Raw genomic sequence first — 25478 nt, 5'->3', positions numbered from 1 at the left:
CTGGTCAAAAAGTTCTAAGCCTCCATAATTTCTAGACTGGTGACACCATCGAATCTTTTGAATGTTGTTGGACAGTGCTCTTCATCAGTATTTCCAGGTATTTTACTCAAATAGATCAACTAGTTCGAAAGCAACAGATCCTTGAAGCATACTGGGGTATACATACATGAACAGCAGATCTGAGCTCAAATCACCAGTCTAGAAATTATGTAGGCTCAGAACTTTTTGATCAGTCCTCATATGTCGTAACTGATTATGATCACTGGTAGTCATATGCTGCTATTTGAATGCACTTGATAAAAAATATGAATAAACAATTTTTGTGTTTTCTTTATAAAATGACCCTCCAGTATCTGAATACATGCCCATTGGGTGGACCACAGATTTTGTGCGGGACTTGAGCTGAATATGCTCCTTACAGGCTCACTTTCATGCAACACTTCTCTAAAAATATACATTGCATTTTTCTCATTCATACAAATTATCTACCCCCAATGAAGCAACCAATAATTTACCCGAAACAAATACACATTAAGATTACAATATGAAATAAAAAGGTTTGAATGAATTAATGCTGTGATGTATTAAATCAAACCTCACTCCCTCTTCTGCCCAAACTTTTTACAAGCAAACCCCAAAGAGTTATGACCCTTGGAAAGCTCTTTACGAATATCCTGTAATACAACTTGTGATTGAGGCTAGTTTGACAAAAAACGCCACCGGGTTTCAATGTACAAAGCAATTAGATGCTTTCCATACATGGAGAGTGTTATCTGCTAGGAAGATGTTCACCATGAAGTTTCAATTATCGATTTCACACAAGTTGTACGGGATAGTAAGTCATTTATTGTATCAAAAGGAAGCCAAGTGAGTGCAAGTGCACCACTCTATATATAATAGACCAAAAAATTGGCGAAAAAACATGACACTGTCCCTTTAACGTCAAAGTCATGTCCTAAAGTAAGTCACAGGACATATTTGGGATCATACTTTTTTGGTAAAGTACAAATTCTAGTACTTATTTTTTAGTTGAGTCCCATCCGGGATTCGAACCCACACCCTCTTTACTTAACAAAGAAAGTGTAATCCAAAATATGACATGTTACTTCTGACCACTTTCTAAATGGCATTGTGTAATCATAAACTAAAACATGTCCTAAAAATAATCTTAGAACATTTATCATAATTTGTATAATGATTTCACAAGACAAGAATCTGCTATTCATTCAATGCTAAGTTGAATATTTCTGTATGACTATAACGTTGCCAAATACAGCAAACAAGAGTCATCAGAAGATGGCATATCCCCCCGGCCCCCACATATCTGAAAGAACAAATCATCCGACAGTTACTTATTGTGTTTTTAGACCAAGTCAGAATTGTTTCAGTGGAATTCATGAAAAATACAAAAGCCATATATCTGTAATCAGAAAAAGTCACCATTTCAAGATCTGTCTCGTATATCTGCCAAGATCTTTTGAAAGATATGGAATGGTTTTCGAGTTGTGCTCTGGAAACGAAATCAGCAATGTGTTCATGGAAACCGAGAAAATAATACATCATAAAAACCTGTAAATAGCAAAAGGCACCACTTTGGGGCCTGCCACACATATCTACAAAGTAACACTGACAGATATTAAGAAGTTTTTAAGTTTAGCTCCGGAAACCAAACACACCTCTCACTTTTGAGACTAAGTACGAAACGCTTCCATGGAAACCGAGAAAATAATACATCACAAGATCCTGTACATAGCAAAAGGCACCACTTCAGGTTCTGACTGAAATATCTACCAAGTTTTGCAGAAAAATAGTGAAAATTTGAGTTCTGCTCTGGAAACGAAACACACCTCTCACTTTTGAGACTATGTCTGAAACATTTCTATGGAAACCAAGAAAATAATAAATCACAAAAACCTATAAATACTAAAAGGGACCACTATAGGTTCAGAATGATATATCTACCAAGTTTTACAGAAAAATATTGAACGGTTTTTGAGTTCTGCTCCGGAAATGAAGCCCACCCCACCATAAGACTAACACCAAAATGTTCCATGGAAAAACAAAAAAAAATATAAATGCCAAAAATCTGTAAATAGCAAAAGGCACAACCATAGGCTGAGATTACTATATCTATCAAGTTTGGTCTAAAAATACTGAATGGTTTCTGAGTTAAGCTCCGGAAACAAAATGATTACGGACGGACGGGGGACGGACAGACGGACAGATGAGGCGTCGACTATATGACCCCGCATTACATGCCGTGGAGATAAAAAATGCCTAAATAGAGCCTAGCTATAACAAGCTACTATATGGTTGAGACCACCTTTAGTCCTACTGAACCTATTGGAAAATGAATGACCATGAAATACAATAAAAACTTTAACAACCACAGGACAGTATTTAATTTCACACAGAAACAATCTTGACTTGCCATGGGAAACTTAGGTATGTATTAAAAAAGTTGACAGTACACATTGAAGGCTTACTGAAAAATATTGACTTATTTCAAATTGTTTGCTAAAAAAAACCCAATATACAGGTATTATATACTAATCAGCAAACGTGTTTTGAGAATTTGATTAGGATAAACTTACACTAGTCATGCTGTGTTCATTATTATTTTCCATCAGTACATATCATATTTAATCTCATGTCACTTGTGAAGATTCAGGTTAGAATTATATTCAGCAGCCCGTGTTTGTCAAAAGGGACAACTAACAGGATGGGGAGGTCAGGCTCTCTGACTTGGTTGACACATGTCGTTGTATCCCAAGAGCACAGGTTGATGCTCATATCGTTGATCACTAGACTCACTGGTCCAGGCTTGACAATTTACAGACCACAGCCATGTAGCTGTAATATTGCTGAGTGAGGCATAAAAGTGCTAAACCTAAACTCACTCACTCACCCTTCTTATGTAGCTGAGTGCATCACGACACCTCTCCTCTACTGTGCCTGCTATAGCATGTCTACGAGGAACCTGCCAGGCACGGCGCATGGTGCGGTCCATCCGACATAGGTCTTTCAGACCTAGGGATATTTCCGTCTTCACCTCATTTTCCTCATCTGAAGTCTGCACAGAAAACAATATGGCATAAATATAAATATGTTTTTTACTAATTTCTCCAACAGCAAATCAGGACTTTTCACAATAAAAGCCAGTGAGAAGAAAAGTGCTCTACTAATCTCTAACAAATCCATAATTGGAGCAAACAAATATTGATTCAATAAAAAATAATGAGGTAAAAAATGTGGGTCAGTCTGACCTAGAAAGGCTCATCATGACTTTAAAAAAAAAATTAATAAAATATCTAAGGAAACAAATTCAGAATTAAACCACAAATATCTTTACACTTTATTACAGATTATGAAAAAGAGTGGTAGTTAAATGGTCACAGATATAATTAATTTGATAGAAATAATGCAAACATGCAAACGAGACATAGTGTCAATGAGTCTAAGCAGGAATTAACAACATAGAGAGAAACCACATGGAATCTTTGATCCTTCGTAGTTCATTACATATGATGAATGGGACTTCATGTGCTTGCATGAGATATGCCACCCAGTTTACCTTGTTACGTAAGGCATATTACCCTTCTGACCAGAACTATGTGGGATCTACATGTAAAACACCTCACAATTACCTGTTTGAAGACTGACCTTTTTCTAACAAATAATTCGTGAGACTTTGACACTTTTACCTAACTTCTTAGAAAGATATTTAGAAAACTTGTGAAACACTACTTACACATGTATGATTCTAATTCACTTGAAAATCACGTTTTAACCAAAATCTTCAAAAAGAGTAATTAAAACAAATATCAAATGTCCTGGCATTAAATGAAATATTTTAAGAAATCTTATTATCAATCCTTCAAAAATAGATTTGGAACACAGGATACATGCCAGGAGGATAGATGTGAGAAAATGGTAGAGTGAAACATTGAATTGGAATTATATAATAAAATCATAGCTAACGAAGCTCTCATAAAATATCACAGATTTTCAACCTATTTCAAGGCCAGGTTCAACTTGAACCAGATTCATCTACCATATTTCAACCTGGCAGTATGTTTGTTGATTTCAATGGAATAGCTAGTAATTTTCCTTACAAAAATAAAAATGAAAAATGCTTATAAGAAAACTAAAAATGATTCCACATTAAGAGTTACTTCCCTTTGATTTACTGGACCATCTTGAACACAATACACAAAAGAATCAGACCATGGTGACTAGTGTTTTGCTTCCATGTTACCAAATATCTGACATTCAACACTTGTTTTTTAATCAGAAGAACACTGATCCAATTGAACCATTCTGAAAAGTTCCCTTTTTTATCATCAATATTAAATTCAAAATATGAAACATGATGACTTTACTTCCACGACGATCACATATATTATAATGTTAATAAATATGACTTGAGGGATTTATCTACAATCCCAAACTTTGTGCCATTGATAGGCAGATTATTGATTATTGATAGGATGATTATTGGATTCAAATGAGTATTAAGGCCTTTTCCTTGTCATAGTCCTATGAGACCATCTACAAAAATCTCCAAAGCCATTTCGTGACTCGGGACCCTCTTGGGATGAATTTGGAAGTATTTAGTCCCAGGTTAAGAATATTTTGTGAGTATTGCTGTTGATTAGGAGCTGAACAACATCCTAATCAATCCAGAGATTTTAGGTGATTTTAAAAATATAACTATTAAATCAATATCATTCTCTGATCATTCTGACTAATCCTTATGTTGATCAAAACAATGAAAATATCCACTGAATATCAGACTTAAAATCCATCCCCGATTGTCCAGAGATTTTAACAATGAAAATATTCACTAAATATCAGATTTTGATGGCGTCCAGATCCATCCCCGATTGTCCAGAGATTTTAACAATGAAAATATTCACTAAATATCAGACTTTGATGACGTCCAAATCCATCCCCAATTGTCCAAAGATTTTAACAATGAAAATATACACTAAATATCAGATTTTGATGACGTCCAAATCCATCCCCAATTGTCTGGGACTTTAACGATGAAAATACCCACTAAATATCAGACTAGGATTAGGTCTAAATCTGTCCTGAACATCTGTGGATTTTAACAAGGACTGTTCACTTACCAGTGTGGACTCCTCGGTGTCCTCGTCGGAATCATTGCTCTCCTCGTGACACCACACATCGCCAATAGAGCTGTCCGGGACAAACAGGTCGGACAGCAGGTAGTTGGCTGATGTACAGACCTGTGTCAAACATGGATATTCCAATATTTGATTGAATCACCAGAACATTTGATCATCACATAAAAAAACAATCATTCTCTGAGTAAAAACCAAAACACCAAGACGCCTGTTAAACAAACTTATCATTGACACAAGATTTTGTGGTACATGTGTCTGATATTTATTTGTAAGGGTGAAATGTTATACAGCAGTGATAGTAGAACTGCTGTAATTTTATTATTTATTATTAGAGAATATTTACATAGCACACATATCCATGGATCTAGTGCTTGCTCATTGACATCATCGGATGTCAGTCTCAACGTCACATCGTATTATCAGTCTCAACTCCCTGGAGAGTATACAACTCTTGCTGCCACTAGGTGCACCAAGTTTTGCTGTGGCACTCTCATCCTAATGAGGTACCCAATTCACAGATGGGTGAACTGGGACACACAGTAACAGTACTTTGTCCAAGTTTACTGCACTTTGCCGTACCCGCAACTAGGTGTTTGCACATATTCATGTGGCCACCATTTCGCCATATACCAACGGATTCGTGGGATCTTTCAAGTGCACAGGGTTGTGTACTGTACACTAGGGGTTGTGACAACAATGAAAGAGTCTGCACACAATGTTGACTCTAAGGTTTTTACACCCAGTCACAGGTGGGCTCGATCCCATCTCCTCAATCTCGCTGGATCACTACCCTGGTGCTTTAACCAGCTTGCCCTCCACGCCCACCTGCTTTTTGGTTTGGTATTCCTTAATGCAGTCCAAAAATTCATTAACCTTTTAACACCTTTTCCAAAATGTCTAGAAATCAAATGATATTGTCAAATTCTATGCACACATACCTAACTGTGTAATTCATGAATGCCTTACTTATAAATATTTAAGATATTAGTCTGTAAATAATTGTGTCTAAGCCCAGTGATGTAATGAACACTGCAAACATTAACATTTTTGTGTTTGTAAAACTGTTAGTGTTTCCTCCAGACCACAAAAAGGGCAGGGTGAAGTTTCTACAGAAAAGGGCACCCTAGTTTGAAAAGGGCACAAACCACAATAAAACCAAAACAAAATGATCAGATTGAGCTGCATGTATTATTTACCTACAGTCCCCTTTGCTTTTTTCTCAGGAAGTTTTTCACAACAGTTTCCAAGTAGGTGTCATTGTGGCTGTCAGTATTTAGGCTGATCATAAGATGCTTGTTACAGTTGCTGACTTTCAGTCTGTTCCTGTGCTCCGTCACAACTAGCAAGTACTGGGCAGGGCACAGTAAAAAGGGGCAAGGCACCAGAAGAAAAGGGAAGGGCGCAGCGCCCTTCTAAAACGCTCTGGAGGAAACACTAACTGTGTTTGTTTATAAACTGTCAGTGAAGGATAATTCCATAATTATGCAATGAAGCTACATAACAGTAACTGAACCACTAGAAAAATCAATAGGCCTAACTATAAATAGATAATTCAACTCAGCTCTGTGGCTGTGAGATAGAACGTCCGTTTATTAACCTGACAGATGCAGTTCAATTTCTGCTAGGGAAAATATTTGCGCTTAAACTTTACCTTTGACAATATTTTTCCACTGACTTCAAACACCCAGAGATCATCTGAATTTGAATGTTGATGTTGATATACAGTTAGGATAAACTAAAACCTGGGAAGAGGTCTTACTTACAAAAAGTAAAACCTGGGAGCAAACAAAAACCTCAAATGTGGTTATTCCAGGAAAAGAAGCTATGTTTAATACACGGCGAGAAGCACACTTCAGGTTTACATGGCATGCATCAACGTTTTTGTGTTTCTTGTTTGTTTGTTGTTTAACACCCCAAACAGAAATATTTCAATGATGCATTGGCATTATGTTAATAATCGAGTCTGGACCAAACAATCCAGTGATCAACATTATTAGCATCAATCTAAGCACTTAGGATATGGGGATATTTGACAACCACATCAGATCCTATTAGTCGCCTCTTACGACAAGCATGGGTTGCTGAAGACCAGTTCTAACCTTGATTGTCTTGGGTAGCCAACTAAGTCTGGATGCAACACCACAAGGGTTCAAAAATATTTTGAAAAGCCACTTGCCACAGGGCAAGTGACTTCAAGAAAGTAACTTGTCTTGACTAATTGTCCACTAGCTCTGATTTTATGACACAATATGTGATGTTAATGTTTACTGGACTATTTATCGAAGCATGATAATTTCACTCTCTACCAGCTCTACTTTATTAGTATTGTGAACATGAGCAGATATGAAATTAAATCCAAGATTATTTGCAGTTTGAAACCATAACTAGAAATTATCTAGCAGTCCACTGACAAGTAAGATACCACTGTTTGATAGCTGGAAATGAAAACCGACTTGTCCTGGGCTTCGGGTGATGGGATTTTTGACCTCCTGCACCACCCAGTGACAAAATGAGGATGCCTGTTTTGTCCATCTGATCTTTCTCACCTGTGAATGTTTCTCTTCATTCAGTAGCTGCAGACAGTTTTCCAGGAGAGTTCGGATGGTGGCAGTTTTCATCTTTCCGCCAGTTTGTCGCAGGTTGCGGGCAACTCGGTACAGCAAGATGCCAACTGGGACAACAAAAGGGTTGCTGTCTTCCTTGATCTCGTCTCCACACAGCACGGTTAGGTCATACAACTTAACTACGTCATCATCCACATCTGTCAAGGCAATACACTCAGTGAAACAGGCTAGATCTCATCTTGCATCATCTCAACATCACTATCATCCTAATCTGTCAAACCAATACTCTCATTTTATCCTGCTCATCTGTCACTTTCCCAAAATGTAACACATACAGTGTACTCCTAGGCCAAATGTAGAGATAGCATCAAAATCAGGTAATCTGATACACCCAGCCTTATCACCCATACTGCATATCGTGACCATGTTGAACACCAGTGCTTGTCACCACACATTAGACAATGTGATCAATTCTCAAGCAGTTTGTTTATGAACATGTGGACACTGTTTCAACAGTGGACTGAACCCAGTTAGTTTTTAGTAACCTGATACCTCCTGTTGCTAGTTCCACATCAACAAGAATTTTTGGCGGGTGGGAGGTGTCATACTAATTACTGAATAACACGTTTACTGCTGCTGAGAGATCCTAAAAGATAGGCACTTTTGTAGCATTTGGCCTAGGACTAAGCTGTGTTCACCACGAACAGATAAGCAGGCCTACCATACAAACGGTGAACAAATGATCAAAACTGAACTCATATACACCAAAACAGAACAAAAACTGCCCAAATAGGAAAACAAACTTTCAAAACAGCAAAACTATCCTGTAAAACTGGAACAAATGCTCTGTAATGAAAAACTAATTCCTTGAAATGGAAACAAAAAAAGCCCGAGAACAGCTGAAGAGCATACAAAGCAGCAGTCATAGCATCCTGAAACGGCATAAATATCATCAAAGGTAGTGGTGATGGAAGATGAACATGCTGTTCAATCAATAATGTTTGTCAACATGAGTCTTATCTTGAAAATCTTATATTGCGGTGTAGCATATCAAACCCTATTGCATTAAGCTTCAAACCTATGGTCATACTTCTCAGTGTCAGTCCCGCCTCATTCGACTGAATAGGTTTTGTACTTTGTTGTCGACAATGTGTCGTGCTACACAACAAAACACACCCTTGCCCCACACACACGCACTGTAAATCTGGTTTAGTCATCAGCCTCTCCATTTTTGGCCCAATTTTTTGGGAATTACTTTCCAAGCCATCATCAACCTCAATCTAAATATAAGGCTTGATTAATAATAATAATAATCTAAATCATATTTATTATTTCCACTATTATTTTTTTCAAAATGGACATAAGATTCTCTGGATTATTGCGGATGTCAATGCTTGTCTACTCACTTTTATACAGCCAGTAAGTGTGACCCTCTTTGGTTGCGTTAGATTTCAAGAAGGACAGAAGGTTCCTAGCAATACCAGTCACCAAGAGTGGGTCAAACTTGCAGTCCTCCAGCAAAGGGATGTCCTCTGTTTTTATCAGCTCGTATTTCTACATGCAGAAAAATACATCATCATCATCATCATAATGAAGGGTCTTGGCTTGACTAAGGGTAGCAATTTATAATGTTGCTCCCAAACATTTAACCTCAAATTAAATTGTTTTAAGAAAATGTTCTAAGTAAGCCACAGAGCAGACGACAGATTTTGAAGAAAAGACACTGATATTTCTTCCAGTATCAGATCAATTTCGTATGCCAAATTACCTGAACAATTCCATTGAGATGAAAGCACATGGCAACCTCCGGCACATTACACATGAGGTTGTCCAGCCAGCAGTCCAGCCCAGTCAGCACATTGATGGGCGTGGCAGAGTCCCTGGACATAGATTACAACTTCATTAACATGGAAAGAAAAGTAGAAACGTTGGAGACACCCGGTTGGTGAACTATGGGAATATGGCTCGACAATACACTCAAAGTATTGTTAAGCCTAAACACCTTTGTCACAAACAGACAATATAAGGATAGATACTGTAACACGCCTTATTGTCGGAATGCTGTAACATTTCTAACATGCAGTTGTTGGGTGAGTCACTATGGTTTTTCACAGCGATATTCCAGTAATATCACAGCAGGGGACACCAGAAATGGGTTTCACACAATGTACCCTTGTGGGGAATCAAACCCGGGTCTTCAGTGTGACGAGTGAATGATTTAACACAAGCATACTCGTAGTGTCAGCGTCTTGTCTGGTTTGCCACCGCGAGTTGTCCCGTAGCTTAACAATCAAAAATAAAATTATCTTGTAGCTAATCAGTGGTAGTTTAAAACAAGTTTCACATGTTGGCAAACAGGCACAAGAAGCAACCTTCTCCTGGTGGTAACAAAGATCAACAGCAAGACCATCATTCTTTACAATTGGTGGTGAACTGTTAATAGCCAAATCTGTATTTGCCAGTACAATGTCGTGGTGAAATGTCTACAGCTTATAAAATTTTGAACAATTTTAACAAAATAAATTAAAGTAAATATAAACAGAAGTCCAGATGTACAATGAACACTTTTTAGATCCAAATCATGAGATAACATGATTAAATTGTGAATTTTGTTGATGTGATCTTTCCTCCGTTCCTGATCTCACCTCAGTTTGAGACTGACACATGGATGTGTTCCGCCGCCAAAGATTGGCAGGTCAGTACCAATTAGCATGTGGATATCCTCGAATGTCCAGTATACTTCCCGATGATATCCACTCCCCTCAGGCTGAAAAACAGAGTACCAAGGGTCTAAATGTGTCTAAACATTGATAAGGCGTTCATATTTTTTACAAAAAAGGCTGACTTTTCAGAGTACTGCTTTTTTTAATGTAAATCAGAAAACTATTTAATATGGTCATAAAAAACATCATCACATTCAGTTAGATTTACTTCTCTTTATTTCTGACAACAATTAATGAAGGATTCCGAACATGAAATCTACAGAACTTATAGCAAATCACATGCATAGTATAACATCAGCATTTTCAAATTCAGTGATGGCGGACCTTAGCAACCACATGCATTTTCAAATTTGGCATTTATGATCAAACATTATTACACATAATAGGATAACAAAGTACTGCAAACTGTCTTGTTTCCGCGCCTTTAAATTTTTACGAGTGATGGTCACTAAACTTTTTCGCTCCCTCTTATTTTCGCAAGGTGTTCTTGTTACAGGGGCGTCTCTGAATGTTTTTACATGACACCCAGGTGCTTGACCATTGAGCTGTTATAAAATAAACAATGAAAATAGAACGTGATTGAACCGTGTTAATCCAGATTAGCCTAGCAGTGACACGTGATTGAGTAATGACACCTGTATTGTTTTTGTGTTGTTCACTAACCTGAATAGAGTGTATGACATATCTATATTATCACGTGTTTTTATTCTTGCGTCATGAAGTCTGACACGAAGTTCGCGAAAATTAAACGGTCACAAAAATTTGGCTGTTTACAGTACTTAAAATGGAAGTGAGAAGGAAAAGTGATAAGGGAACAGGAATAAGGCATTATTTATACGTTTACTGGAATTTCATTCAGCTTGCAGCTTTAAAAGTGACAAGCAGTCATTTGCTTGTGCTTTAGAAAGTTTGGTACACCTGAGAACACATGTACACACAAGTACACATATCATCACACTGGTGAGACAGTTTTATTTTAGTGGAAGTCTAAAAATACAGAAAAACATGGCAAAAAAGAAACTCGTCTATGCATGTACCTTGGGTAGTGGATCTGGTATGACAGCCTGTTGTTCTGTACTGGGTGCTGTTTGTTTGGTGACAGAGCTGGCATTTGGTATTGACACACTCTGATTCTGTGGAATCAGTTCATTGACTGCCATGCCCGACACAGGATCATCTTCACAGGCACCGGCTGACAAACTGTAACCATGGTAACAAAGAGTATGAACGTTTTTGCCTCACAGTACATAAGTGTTGCAGGAAACCAAAGTACCAGCATGTTTAAGCTCGCCGATATGATGGACTGAGTGATCATGGCTTTAAGCAGCTTTTAGCATTATTCCAGCTATATCATGGCCATCCTCGATATCTCCTGGGTTTACATTCCAATAAGTCTCCACTATACTCTGGATGCGTCTATGCCTAAGCCCAATAAATTTATTACCTCCCTTTGCTGGCTCCGCATTCTCACAGTAGCCAATCAGTTAGGTCATCATTACAACTGAACTTGCCACTGTCAACAAAGATAGCGGTCGCAGCTGCGAAGGTTGTTTGTAGTTCCACTCAGATTTGGGGGAAATCATACAGACAAATTGATAGGTCCGAAAGCTAAATACATATACATGCAAGAACTCCTTCTGCCTCTTTCTGAGAACTTGTGCATGGTTTGTGTTGTCAAGTTTAATCAGCTGGACAATTTAAAAAAGTGTAAGTGAGTTGTGACTGGTTCAGTCAACTTCCCAGCATATACAACTGATTGGATAAAACAGCAGCCAAGGGAGGTAATAAATTTATCAGGCTTAGCCGTAGATGCATCCAGGGTATAGTGGAGATTCATCAGAACATATTCCCTGGAGATACTGAGGATGTATCATGGCTGAAGATACCAGAAATGGGTTTCATAATGCATCCTTAAAATCATGTGAGCAAAGGATTAGGCATTAATTGAACTAAGAAGATCCGGGTAGAACTGATCTTCATTAACCTGTGACTAACAGGTGGTCAAGTTCGCTCACTTGGTTGATAACATGCCAGGTACACAGATGACAATCACTTGATTGTCTGGTCCAGACTTGATTATTTACAGACCGACAGTATTGCTGGAAAACTGTTGAGTGTGAGGTAAACAGTTTGATTAAATAGAAAAGACTACTTAAAGTGGGGAAGAGCTGGCAGTGGTGCAGACATCAGACATTCAACACTTCAGTGACACCACATCATACGTTTATCCAAGTTTTTCATCCAAGAACCCATGACCCACAATCCTTCAGCTAAATACTATTGGATCGACATCTGAATGAAAACACCTATAACAGGTATTATACAGTTCTGTGTGATATTACAACTCAGAGCTGAATTTAGAGATGTTAGCGTACTTGCACTTGGTGCTATCTACGATAATGACCTAGCTGCACCTGCCAAATTCCACTTGCAACACAGTGTGTTAAAATGTCAGAGGTTTCGGGGCATATAAACACACTTCTGTAATGCAGTACCCATGAAACCATAGCAACAAAGAGACGCAGCTGATCCCTGTTTACAAGAGTGTCGTAAGTCAAAGAATTGCAATGTCTCGGTGCCATAGCTATTCAAAGTTTAGAAAAAAAATGAGCGGACATATTTATGCTTATAATGTTGGATTTATTGCTGATTTATTACTCAAAAATGTTTTGCATTTGTGCAAGTTGAGTGACTAAGTTAGACTTATAAGTAGGTTGCACTTGGTAATATTAGGTTGCACCAGTGCAAGCAACAAAGCACTAAATCAAGCACTGGAACCTCACCTGTGGTACAGGAACTTGGAATACATGCTTCTGTTTTGGAGAGTGTTGCGACTTTTGCTTTTCCTTGGGACACACTTCATCTGTATAAATAGATCAGAAGATGTAACCAGACGTATTATATACAAACGCCATGAAACCACCAACAACTTCATCCATGGCATCAACACACCCACCATCAAACTAATAATGGAAAAATTGCGAATCTTATTTACCTTTCCCTCCATGTCCTTCGCAACACTTTCATAAAAGAAATGGCGCAACCAACTCCATTCTTCCTGTAAAGCAAATTAACAAATAACATCATAAGAAACAATTAACATGCTCCTGTCACTATCTTTGCACAAGATATTATCCATGTATGTCTGATCGTACTAACCCTACAAAGTATCTGGACTACATTTTCAAGATAACGTCGGCACTATTCTAACATTCTTGAATTGATTCTCACCATTATTAATGAGCCAGTATCATATTCCTTAATCGGTACTGTTTTTAAGTCAAACTTTCTATGTAAGTCTGGCTGAGATAACTGCTGTGGACTTGCCTGTGTTCTGACTTCCATGACTGGTTATGCTATATCCTTTCTTACACTACAGTATCTTACAATTAGATTTACACAGTCCATGCATGACAACAATCCTGATCCACAGTCCCTTCAGCAAAACTATTACACAGATTATGCAAGGCGTGTATATCCATGCTAGTCTGCTAGCCCAGGGCTACTGAACTGTGCTAGGGCAAGTCAAAATCTTCTTTGATTAGATGCACCTGGGGACTGTAATTCAAACCCAGTGCTCAGTGCTTAAATTTTGATACAAGCTGAGACTGAATATAACATCTGTTAACACTTGTGAGTAGCAATTCAATTCATTTCAATATTTATTCCAACCAAGCACCATTCGTAGTATAGGAACAGTACAAATAAAGTCATCATATAAATGAGAAATTGTTATGATCACTTGGTAACAATGAATATATCAGTGTGTTACCCTTTTATGGTGTTATTGATAGTTCTTATAAATGTTGAAATATTCTTAACAAGTGAATAATCATCTATGGTAAACAGTAGTTTCATTTTTGCTAGATTCGACCATTTACTTTAGTAAGTAGGAATATATTGGGATCTTATGTTGTCAAATAATGAACATTTAAATAGGTAGTGAAATTTGTCGGTTATCGCCGGTGAGACACAAAGGTAACTCACTAAGAATAATCTCACTAAGAATAAACTCTGTTAGTCAGTGAGTGAGTGAGTGAGTGAGTGAGTGAATGACTGAATGAGCAAGCAATTTTATTCTGTTATAGCAAAATTCCAGCAATATTACAGCAGGGGACACCAGTAATGGGCTTCACATATTGTTCCTATGTTGGGAATCAAACCTAGGTCTTCAGTGTGACGAGCTGATACTTTAACCATTAGGCTACCCCTCTTGGATTAGATTGAAACATCCCAAAACATTTCATAGTCTGCCCAGTGGGTCTCACCTGTTCTTTCCTGAGCAAGTGTTTGTGGATGTCGAACTCGTCCAGGAGCAGTGTGTTGCTGATGCGGTGTACCATCATGCTAATGTGGGATGACTTGCAGAATGGGATCTTCAGAAGCTTCTTGATGTTCTGTCCAGGAGAAAAACAGGGATACGGTTGATATCAAGATTCATTGTAGCCATGCTTTTCATGCTATGATTCATACACCAGGACTTTGATGTGGTTCATACTATGATTCAGCGAGAAGATCAAGCACACAGTTCATACATGATTCATACACCAGGAATTTAGTGTGGTCCATACTATCATTCAGCGAGATCATCAAGCACACAGTTCATACATGATTCATACACCAGGACTTTGATGTGGTTCATACTATGATTCAGCGAGAAGATCAAGCTCACAGTTCATACGTACATGATTCATACACGAGGAATTTAGTGTGGTTCATACTATCATTCAGCGAGATCATCAAGCACACAGTTCATACATGATTCATACACCAGGACTTTGATGTGGTTCATACTATCATTCAGCGAGATCACCAAGCACACAGTTCATACGATTCATACACCAGGAATTTAGTGTGGTTCATACTATCATTCAGCGAGAAGATCAAGCTCACAGTTCATACATGATTCATACACCAGGAATTTAGTGCAGTTCATACTATCATTCAGCGAGATGATCAAGCACACTGTACATACATGATTCATAATCATATACCAGGACACTGATGTGGTACATACTATGATTCAGCGAGATCAAGCACACAGTTCATACATGATTCATACAGCAGGAATTTAGTGTGGTTTATACTATCATTCAGCAAGATCAAGCACACAGTTCATACATGATTCATACACCAGGAATTTAGTGTGGTTCATACTATGATTCAGCGAGATCAAGCACACAGTACATACATGATTCATACACCGGAAATTTGATGTCGTTCATACAATCATTCAGCGAGAAGATCAAGCACACAGTTCATACATAATTCATATACCAGAACACTGACATGGTTCATACTATATTTCATCAGGAAGAACAGAAGCATTTTTTATGTTTCTTTAAGTGAAAGAGGGACAAGGATCATACTCTGTTTAAGCTGATGGAACAGTGGCTCACTTCCAAAATATGATTCAAGACATTTTGTCATAATGAATAGGATGTAAATCTGCGACGCTATGAAACAAGTGATCATATTAAAATAAAGATTTTTTAAAAAGTTCCAACAGATACATTCACACAGTAACTGTAATGTACAATACTATAAATACTACCAGGAGGAAAGTCCTACCAGGAGCAAAGTCAAATCCATCTTGGAACTATACAGCCAGTACCCTCTTTGTACCCATTATATAAAACCAGTACCCTCTTGGTACCCATTTTACAACCAGTACCCTCTTGGTACCCATTCTACAACCAGTACCCTTTTAATACCCATTCTACAACCAGTAACTGTCTCCTCCTAGTTAAGATTGTCGATACGTAATAGTCCCAGACACTGCTCTCTGCAATCGCTAACTTACAGTGTGGTAGTCAGACTCAACTAATTGTCTTTCTCAGACTGGATGGGCTGCTTCAGAATTTTGTCAGATTGCCATCAAACAGTGAAGAGTGGAATAACAAAGACAACAAAAACAGAATAAAAACGTGACTCTGTACCTCAGCATCAGTGACAACATCAACTTCTCCAGTCAGGTCAGGGAAGTTGTTAGCCATGTTGAAACTGCAAAAATATTCATACACATGAGATTATGACCTTTAAAAAATACGAAAAACATACTGGAAAATTGTTTCAAGTCTTGACATAGACAACTCCTGACATACTCTATAATATCAATATATGACATATCCTCTATATATCAATATAACAGTAATTACTACCTGTACTTTTTCCATACAAATTCATGAGCCTGAGAGAGTGAAATGAGTTTAATTCCACTTTCACTAGTATTTGTGTTATACCACTAATGGATATTTCTACAGCCACTTTTACTAGTATTCGTGTTATACCGTTAAAGGATATTTATATAACGCACATATTCATGCAACCAGTACAGGCTCAAGCTGCACCGCCATATGGCTGGAATATTGCGGAGTGAGGCGTAAAACTAAACTATAACTCACTGCTCAAGGTGCCTGTATTTTTTCCTCAATCATTGGATGTCAGTCTCAAGGAAACACCATATTATCAATCTCAGTTCCCTGGGGAGTATACAACTCTTATGGCTTTTTCATACCCATAATTCTTTCTTTCTTGAAACTATAATTTATTCATTAAAAGCCATGTCAATCCAATGATTAACCTGCCAGAATCGAGTGTCTTCAAAATTCAACACAGAATAATATATAACTATTAGATCAGACAAAACTTAGAGCTGAAGAACATGAATACTCAACTTACCTTGAAAACTCCGGATGCTCACGTTTTCTTGGAAAGTCTCGGAAAAACTGTTCCAGGACGGAACTGCTTCTGAGCCAGTTTGAGGGTGGGACATTAAGATTGGTGTTCAGTTGTAGTCTGGAGAATGTTGGTGATGTGGCCACACTGGTGTACTTGACCACGGCGGTAGAGCGGACATCTGGTCCCATAGCTTTGGGAACAACCTCCTACAATACCATTGATCAGTTGAAGAAAATATGAAGATACGCATTGACATACATGGCTGAGCCATGATCTTGATAAAAACCACTGAAACATGCAAGTCAAATTCAGAAACATGATGGTAAATAAAGAGGATCATCTGTAAATAACTTTTTGTCAACATTGGTTAAAGCCGCAGGAAGGCATGGAGATCTGGGGTAAATTAGGTCTTCAGCAAACCATTATTGAAACAAAAGACAATTGCTTATCATAACACTACTAAGAGGCGGCTAACTGGATCGAGGGGTTGGGCTCACTGACTTGATTACATACAGACCGCTGCCATATAGCTGGAATATTACTGAGTGTAGCATAAAACTTAACTCGCTCACTCACTAAAGCCCCAAGGTGTCAACTGCTTTGTGGCATTGTTTGCAAAGAATAGTTACATCCCATTGGCTCTGCTCTCCTTATTCAGTAACAAGACCTTTCTGCAACATGATTTTCTTCTTATGAACAAAGCTCTTAAATAGTGATGTATGGGGCCATCTCCTATTCTCACGGGAAAGACATTTTCTGCCGAGATTGCCGATGCGTGATACTTATCAGTTGTTTGCATCATTGACCGGTAACTAGGAAGTGGACCACGTATGTGAATTATCATAGTTTTGCAATGTAACGAATATTCATGAGTTCTAACCAACTAAGAAAAATCGTAACTTTTCCCTGCCCTTTCCAATAAGATTTCCCTTCCTTACACCAAATAACGTTACTTTCTCGTTATGCCGCGAGAATAGGAGAAGCCTCGAAAAGTCAGCGGCGGATGACCATATTTTTCATCGAGCTCAAGTGCGATAATACACCTGATGAATCAAGCAGTTGATAGATGCAGATGTTAGAGGAGGAATCATTTAACAAAAAAAGAGCATACATATGAAAAGAACTGTTTGTATTATTTTTTCAACCGATATCCGTAAGTACCGTGAGAATAGGATACACGCCAGTATAAGCTCAATCTAGGCTCCTTTGTCTATATTTCAATTAAGTGCACGAGAGAAAAGTCTGGTCATATGATAATCCAACACAGTGGTGCCTGAAGCAGAAACTCTCAAGCAACAAGGCTGGGTGAGTGAATCAACTCAGAATTGAACATGGTTTACTAACAGAGCTTCAGTCTGAAGAATAACATCAGCATGATTTAAATGGAATATGCATCGACTGAAGTTCAGAACTGTCAATGCATATTCCATTTAATTACCAAGTCCACACTAAGTGAGTTGCCAAGGGACGTAACTCTGTAGTACTCATGAAAACCTGGTCCAATTTTGGGGGTCCTTGTTTTACACGTTCTGGCTTTTTCCACGATGTATTTGGGTGAAAAACAACGACTGGTCCCTTCAGAAGATATTCCCGAGTTGGCGCCATTGGCGAAAAAGGTTGGTCTGCTCTGTTCTTTCATAGTTTTCCAACCCTTTAAAATATTGCTGAACATTGAAATTTGTTTTATCAATCAATGGCACACTTTAGATTATTTTTATCATAAGCACACATCAATCCTCTCCATTATAAAACAAATTTTAACTTAATGTAACCAGGGATGCACATTTCAGATAGATTTGTGTGAGGGAGGGGTGTATTGCCAGGGGCAGACAACTCCATGTGTGGATCCAGCTAACAATGATCGTGTCATTAACTCATTCATTGAGTAATTTTATTTAACATGCTTAATATGTTTTAAAGTGTTCAAATGTGTGTACTTTGATTATTAAACTGGTAGGAAAGCATTATTTATGTTTCAAATACCTTGTGCAATATGTATGTTATTTTCAGATTTACATGTATTTTCTGTCTGTATCCAGAAGTGACAGCCACAGAACACAAAATTGTGGCTAATAATAGTAATATTTGAAAACTGACAATATTTTATTGATCTTTTAATTTAAGCAGAATTCAGCATTATTCATTTGTGGATGTCATAGCACTTACATAAACACATGATGTAGATTTGAGTAGAGACTAAGTATTTTTTGCACATTACAGCATCACAACATATGCGCAACATACACTGATATAATTCAGCATCAGATTTGCTTCAGGTTTGAAACATGGTATCATCAGCACTGTCTTTAAAAGCACTGTCTAAATTGAATCTTCAACACTGGTGATACAGGTTTAAGATTAGAATATATGAAAACATGTTACAATCTTAAGTTCATCTTAATTGATGCAAAACAAAGGTAGCACTTCATAATCTTGACTCTCTAACTTGAATCTGTTTCAATAATTTAGTGTTAAGATACTGATTTTGCCAACATTGACATTGTACATCAGTCATGATGTTTAATGAACCGTTTCTTTCTTCTTCTGCAGACCTGAAACATATGTTGATTCGAAGTTCTAGGATGTTCAAAGAAGACATATAATTCCAGATGAAACATTTTTCCTCTGTAAAGCACTGTGCTGATAGAAAAGACTATTAATATATTTGTGGTTCAACAACATTTACTTAAAATAGTTTGGTACTTGAAATAAATAGGTGTGACGTTTTTTTCACAAAAATGGAAATGTGGATATTTCGCAGAGTTGACAGTAGTTGACTTGATCACCTTGTTGATCAAGAACGGATGGACAGAATTTAATCAGGTAAAGTTTGTTGCAATGCTGATGTATCAACAAACCTTGGAAAAATAGTTTTAAAAATCTGAAACGTTGATCTAAAAATGGTGTGGACTTGCTAAATTTAATTCATGCTGATTTACGCATGTTAAATTATTTCACGGCAGGTCATTTGAACGCAGAATGAAAGCCGAAGCGATCCATGTTTCAGGTGTTAAGGTTTAAACGCCTTTCACGGCTTTGTCATGTTTGTGAAACCCAAGAGCTCAGTACTAACAAACATACACGCATACAAACATACAAATAATTAGATTTAAAGCGTGATCGTTGGAAAATGTACCAGTGATAATTGCTTATTTCTAGTTAAATTGGACAAGACTTCCATAATAGTTTGCAAATGCGGTTTGCACAAATGTCAATGCTAGGACTGTCAAATGAATCATTTTTAATTTAGAACTTTTACCTTAGAAGATCCTGGATTCGACATTTTCAAATCGAATGTCTTCTTTATTTTACAAATCGCTGCTCTCTTGATCTGTAAAGTGCATTTCACAAAGAGTTGTTTGTAGCTTTGAGATCGTTCCAAATATCTCCCGCTTTCTAGGCCTTTCTACTCATGTGTGGAAACCGGAAGTAAATAAAAGCTGTTCAAGCTCCCTCCAGCGTAGATAAAACACGCGGCGCTTAAAGTTTGTGAATTACGGAAAAGTGCACAAATGCCTGTGGTTGCATGTGTGACAGTACAGAGGAGCTTGTGACGATAAAAACTGCCATCAAGGTATATGCCTCGTCATGCTCCAACGCACACATTGACTTGGCTTGTTCCCAGCGCAACTTCAGCTGTCTTTAACCAGGGAGCCTATATAGAGTATATAAGTTGTAGATTATCTCTGGTTTAACAGCACTTCACCCAGTTTATTGTATCAGTCGGAATTTTACAATGATTAAATGAATGAATGTGAATTATAGTAAAAATTAAGAGCAAGAATTATGTGAATGAATGAAAAATAAATAAAAAGAATAAAGAAGTACATATGTGAATGAATGAAAGAATAAATGATACACCGCGGCCTACCCCACAAAACATAAGGGTGACGGAACAAATTTTATGGATGATCAACTTCTTTATTTTCACAATAGCGATGTTTCGGTGTGGATTGTTATACCGTTTTCAAGCATAAGAATCCATACCGAAACGTCGCTATTGTGAAAATAAAGAAGTTAATCTTCCATAAAATTTGTTCCGTCTCTTTCAGCTCAGCAACTTCTAAAATGCCTCTAAAACAGCCCACAAAACATGTTAAGGACGCAACAGTATCGCGAGAACACGTGTTAACATCAGCTGTGCTTTTAAGAAATCTACTTTGAGACATTTTTTTTACATTAATAATTAATTCAGATATCTTATTGCATGTGGGGAATGGAATGGACATTAACAAAATGTTAACTGACACTGTCACACTGCCCTAAAAAATTAAAGTGTAAAACTCTCACAAAGCGTTATAAAACACCTTTCCAGTTTTGTCAAATAATAAGATCAACAAGAAAGAAAGAAGTTATGGAACTATAACCCTCAAGCATCAATGGTTAATCAGATCAGATGGGCAATATGTCATATTTTTCACACACCTCAAATACACCCTAACATTTTGTTTTAGATTATGAAACTATCACTATTACTTGCAAACACATTTCACCTCATAGTATATTCCCCTCAAAACAATTAAAGGTGTATGTGAAAGGTGTGTTTGAAGTAATAACTAGAAACACTCAAAAAACTGCTTGTAGCGTTTCAATGGCGGATCAGAACAGATCGGCGAAATGTTATATTTTTCACACACCCCAATTACATCCTAACATTTTTTGAAGTCATAAAACTGTCACTATTACTTGCAAATACCTTTCAACTAAAGGCATGTTTTCCTTCTAAAAATTAAACGAATGTATGGAAGAAGTTTTTATCGGCACAATGTAGTCTATCTTCGCGGTGAATTGAGAATAGAAGCCAGTGAGCTATAACATACCGATTTGAAACTTTACTACAAATCTGCCGTCATAATACGGACACTAATACCAATTATTTGACTTGACTGAAGTGACAAAATAGTTAACCTATCTTCTACATGTAGGATTTCAGTTGTTATAACACTTAGCGAACTTAATCAGCTGTTGATAACAAACCGGGCTCAATCTTAAATACTACGCTGCCACCATATTGGCTAGACTGGTTACGTAACGACCCGAGACACAGGCCTACGGTCAGCGGCTTTTCGAGAAGTTTCTTCTCCCCCTCTATATAGTCTATATAGACTTCCTGGTTGTGATAATGGGGAGTGTGTTTATCCATGCCACTTAGATCATCATTCACTGGATTGTCTGATCTGAATTTACATATGTTTTATATATCTGTGTGTGTGTGTTCTTGTGTGTTCCTATCTTGCATGTGTTTGTGTGTACGCGGGCTTTGTAGTGTGTTCATTAGTGAATGTGTTCATTTTAGCGTTAATGTGTGTAAATGCATGTTTGAAATTTAGTTTATGTGTATGAGCCGTACGTAAATCTCTATCTTTGTGTTTATACTTAATTATCGCGAGATTGAGCCAGTAGAAACGTCGCTGTATGCAATAAACATGAAATTAATATCAATGAATACGCGCAATTACACACTAACTTCCAGAATGCAGATCAAACATATGCATGTAATATAGACTCAAGACTCAGGCTCTGTATTGTGTAGATGCTGGTCTGTGATTGTCTGATCTCTGAATCAATTATGTACAGACCGTCGCCATATATAGTGTATAGTTTGGGATATTGCTGAATGCGGCGTTAAACAACAACCACTTATTATTCTGTATTTGTTTGTAATCTAGTCCTTTGTTTGGTATTGACAAGTGCGCATGTTGTTCACGACTTGTGGTGCACTATCGCTCCATTACCGTTGACCATGACCCGACACCAAGACACGAAAAATACATCAGTCTATGAATAGCTCACATCGAAAATGTTCTACAAGATCGATTGTTTAAAAAGGGGAGCTAACTTTGCTAACATTAATCTTTTTTGTTTGACATCCTCCACGTCCTGTTTCCAGTGAATGCGGTTTCCATTAAGAACATGATCAATGTTTTTTAACGGACAACAGGCAGCGCTAAATCCTTTCCAACAAAGGACTTCTTGGGGGAAGATTATTATCTAGTATCCCACTAGTTGTGAACAATACTGCTGCGTAGGTGGTTATTGTGTAAGTGGAGTCGTTAGAATTCCATTCCACCCACAAGCGTCCTGGAGCTTAAAATGTTAATGGTCGGGGTGTTCCACCCGTATATGGAGAGTTGCATTACTCACACCGTGACTTGCAGAGTTTAGGGTAGAAATTGCATGTACACACCGTCCTCAGGCGTGTCGGGTATATGTATTTGTGGGGTTGGGGTAAGTGGGTGTGGTGTGGTTTAGAGGTGTGTGACCTGATGTCAACACCCCAAAACAGGGGAACTGTGCCAACGCACGCACGAACGCACGGACGCACGGACACACACTGGGGCGCACTGAGATATAAATTGACTCACAAACTTACACACACTAACATCAACGCTACCACTGTAACATACATAGAACAATGCCACCAGTCAAAGACCACATATACACACACGGACTGACACAGCCATAGACACACATGCACACACAGACGGGCACACGCAAAGACACTCATACACACAGAGACTGGCACAGTCAAAGACAAACATACGCACAAAGACACATACAGTGTTCCCAGAAATTATTGAGAAAATCTTTGTTTTTTTTCTAATGATGCTAAGATTGGAAAAAGGGCTTTCACTTTGCACTAAGCATACTAAATAAGGGAGACAACTCTTGAAGGCTTAGAAGGCTGCTCATTACGTCAAGAGTTATCTCCCTTGTCTGAGCAGACGGCTTCCTGTGTTGACATGGCAGAATTTACAGCACGAGAGAAAAGAAAGCTCATTCTAGATGATTTTGAAAGGGGTGAGGCTGATGCTAATGTGTTAGCTTGTAGACATGGTATTCCTCTGTCTACAGTATACAGAACTGCAGGGGCAGGTCGGCCTAGGAAATTCTGTGTTGTGGATCGCCGAAGACGTGGGCAGATTGTGAGTAGGGGCAAATTGAAGTGTTGTGTTGAGAACATCAGAAATGAAATGATTAGCAGAGGAAGTCCTCAGGTATGCAATGAAACAGTTAGGCAGGAATTACAGAGACTTAATTGGGTGAAAAAACGTGGAATTCCCTCGCCGTTGATGAAAGATGCACAAATGGAAAAACGTTTAAACTGGTGTCGGGCTCATGAAAATCAAGATTGGGATAATGTTTTCTTTTCGGATGAAAGTTCTGTTTGGCTTTTCCCTAATTGTGTGAAAATTTGGACCAAAGATACTGTCAAACCTATCTACCAGCGACCAAAACATAGCCCGAAGTTTCACATGTGCGGTGGCATATCGGCTTGCAGAGTGACGCCATTGTGTGTTTTCACGGGAAACTTGACAAAAGAAAGATACGTTGACATTCTAAATGGTCACCTTCTTCCGACAGCACAAACATTGTATGAAGATGATTGGATTTTCTAGCATGATAATGACCCAAAACACACTGCGCGCTACACAAAACAGTGGTTGTCGGGCGAAAATGTTCAAGTTTTAGACTGGCCCAGTTACAGCCCAGACCTAAACCCAATTGAGAATGTGTGGGGAGTCATGAAGGACAGAATAAACCAAAAGGGACTGAGAAATATTGAAGATATGACGGCCGAGGTGGTCCAATATTGGGATACCCTGTCACACGATTACCTACAAACTTTGATGGGTAGTGTGCCTAGGCGTATTCAGGCATGCATTGCTGAGCGAGGAGGTCTAACAAAGTACTAAAACAAGACTGAGACTGTAAAAGGATGATGTTTTAACATGTTTATGTAAGTAAAACGCCAGAAGTTAATAAACATAATGAGTTACATGACGCAACATGATTCTCAATAATTTCTGGGAATACTATACATAGACTGGCACAGTCAAAGACACACATACACACAGACCGGCACACTCAAAGACACACATACACACAGACCGGCACAGTCAAAGACACATATACATAGATTGGCACTATGCAAAGACACTCATACACACACGGACTTGAACAGTCAAAGACACACATACACACACAAACTGGCACACGCAAAGACATACATACACTAAGCTCTAGCACTATTACACACGCATACACACCAACACAAATGCTCATGTACACAAAAACACGCAGAGACAGACATACAATCAACTATTCAAAACTCACTCGCTCTCACGCGCGCGCGCGCACGCGCACACACACGCACACTATTTTTCGCGAGATGGTTCACATGTAACCATCTGTATATTTTCCAAACAAAGCAAAATAAAATGTGGAAAGATGTTATCTTGATCAGTTGAGGTGGAAATGGATGAACATTAAACTTGTCACCATCTACATGTCAAGTGGTTTTGGTTTAAAGTTCTTGTTTCGGATGCCCAAAATTATGAATATACATCAAAACC

At 38.0% G+C, this 25478-nt stretch overlaps 1 protein-coding gene and 1 non-coding gene across 2 annotated transcripts in view; one reads left to right on the top strand and one right to left on the bottom strand.

The window, feature by feature from the left end:
- LOC137265911 (erythroid differentiation-related factor 1-like) overlaps positions 1-20552 on the bottom strand; it is a 35024-nt gene extending 14472 nt beyond the window's left edge. Inside the window, exons 1-13 of the mRNA XM_067801388.1 lie at positions 20381-20552; positions 17122-17327; positions 16380-16443; positions 14709-14837; positions 13436-13498; positions 13224-13303; positions 11478-11640; positions 10363-10484; positions 9486-9597; positions 9124-9271; positions 7700-7914; positions 5136-5255; positions 2909-3073 (exon numbers count right to left, since the gene is read on the bottom strand). Coding sequence (XP_067657489.1) covers positions 2909-3073; positions 5136-5255; positions 7700-7914; positions 9124-9271; positions 9486-9597; positions 10363-10484; positions 11478-11640; positions 13224-13303; positions 13436-13498; positions 14709-14837; positions 16380-16443; positions 17122-17327; positions 20381-20404 — 1611 coding nt within the window. The 5' untranslated portion in view covers positions 20405-20552. The remainder of the gene's footprint in view (positions 1-2908; positions 3074-5135; positions 5256-7699; positions 7915-9123; positions 9272-9485; positions 9598-10362; positions 10485-11477; positions 11641-13223; positions 13304-13435; positions 13499-14708; positions 14838-16379; positions 16444-17121; positions 17328-20380) is intronic.
- LOC137266495 (small nucleolar RNA U13) lies at positions 3504-3606 on the top strand. Its single transcript, XR_010954998.1, has one exon. It is a non-coding gene; the product is annotated as a small nucleolar RNA U13 (small nucleolar RNA).
- Positions 20553-25478: the final 4926 nt, after the last annotated feature.

The sequence above is a fragment of the Haliotis asinina genome, chromosome 15 (genome assembly GCF_037392515.1).
Source record: "Haliotis asinina isolate JCU_RB_2024 chromosome 15, JCU_Hal_asi_v2, whole genome shotgun sequence".
NCBI classification, from domain to species: Eukaryota; Metazoa; Mollusca; class Gastropoda; order Lepetellida; family Haliotidae; genus Haliotis; species Haliotis asinina.
The sequence above is the reverse complement of the archived record's forward strand: the minus strand, read 5'-3'. Positions and strand labels throughout refer to the sequence as shown.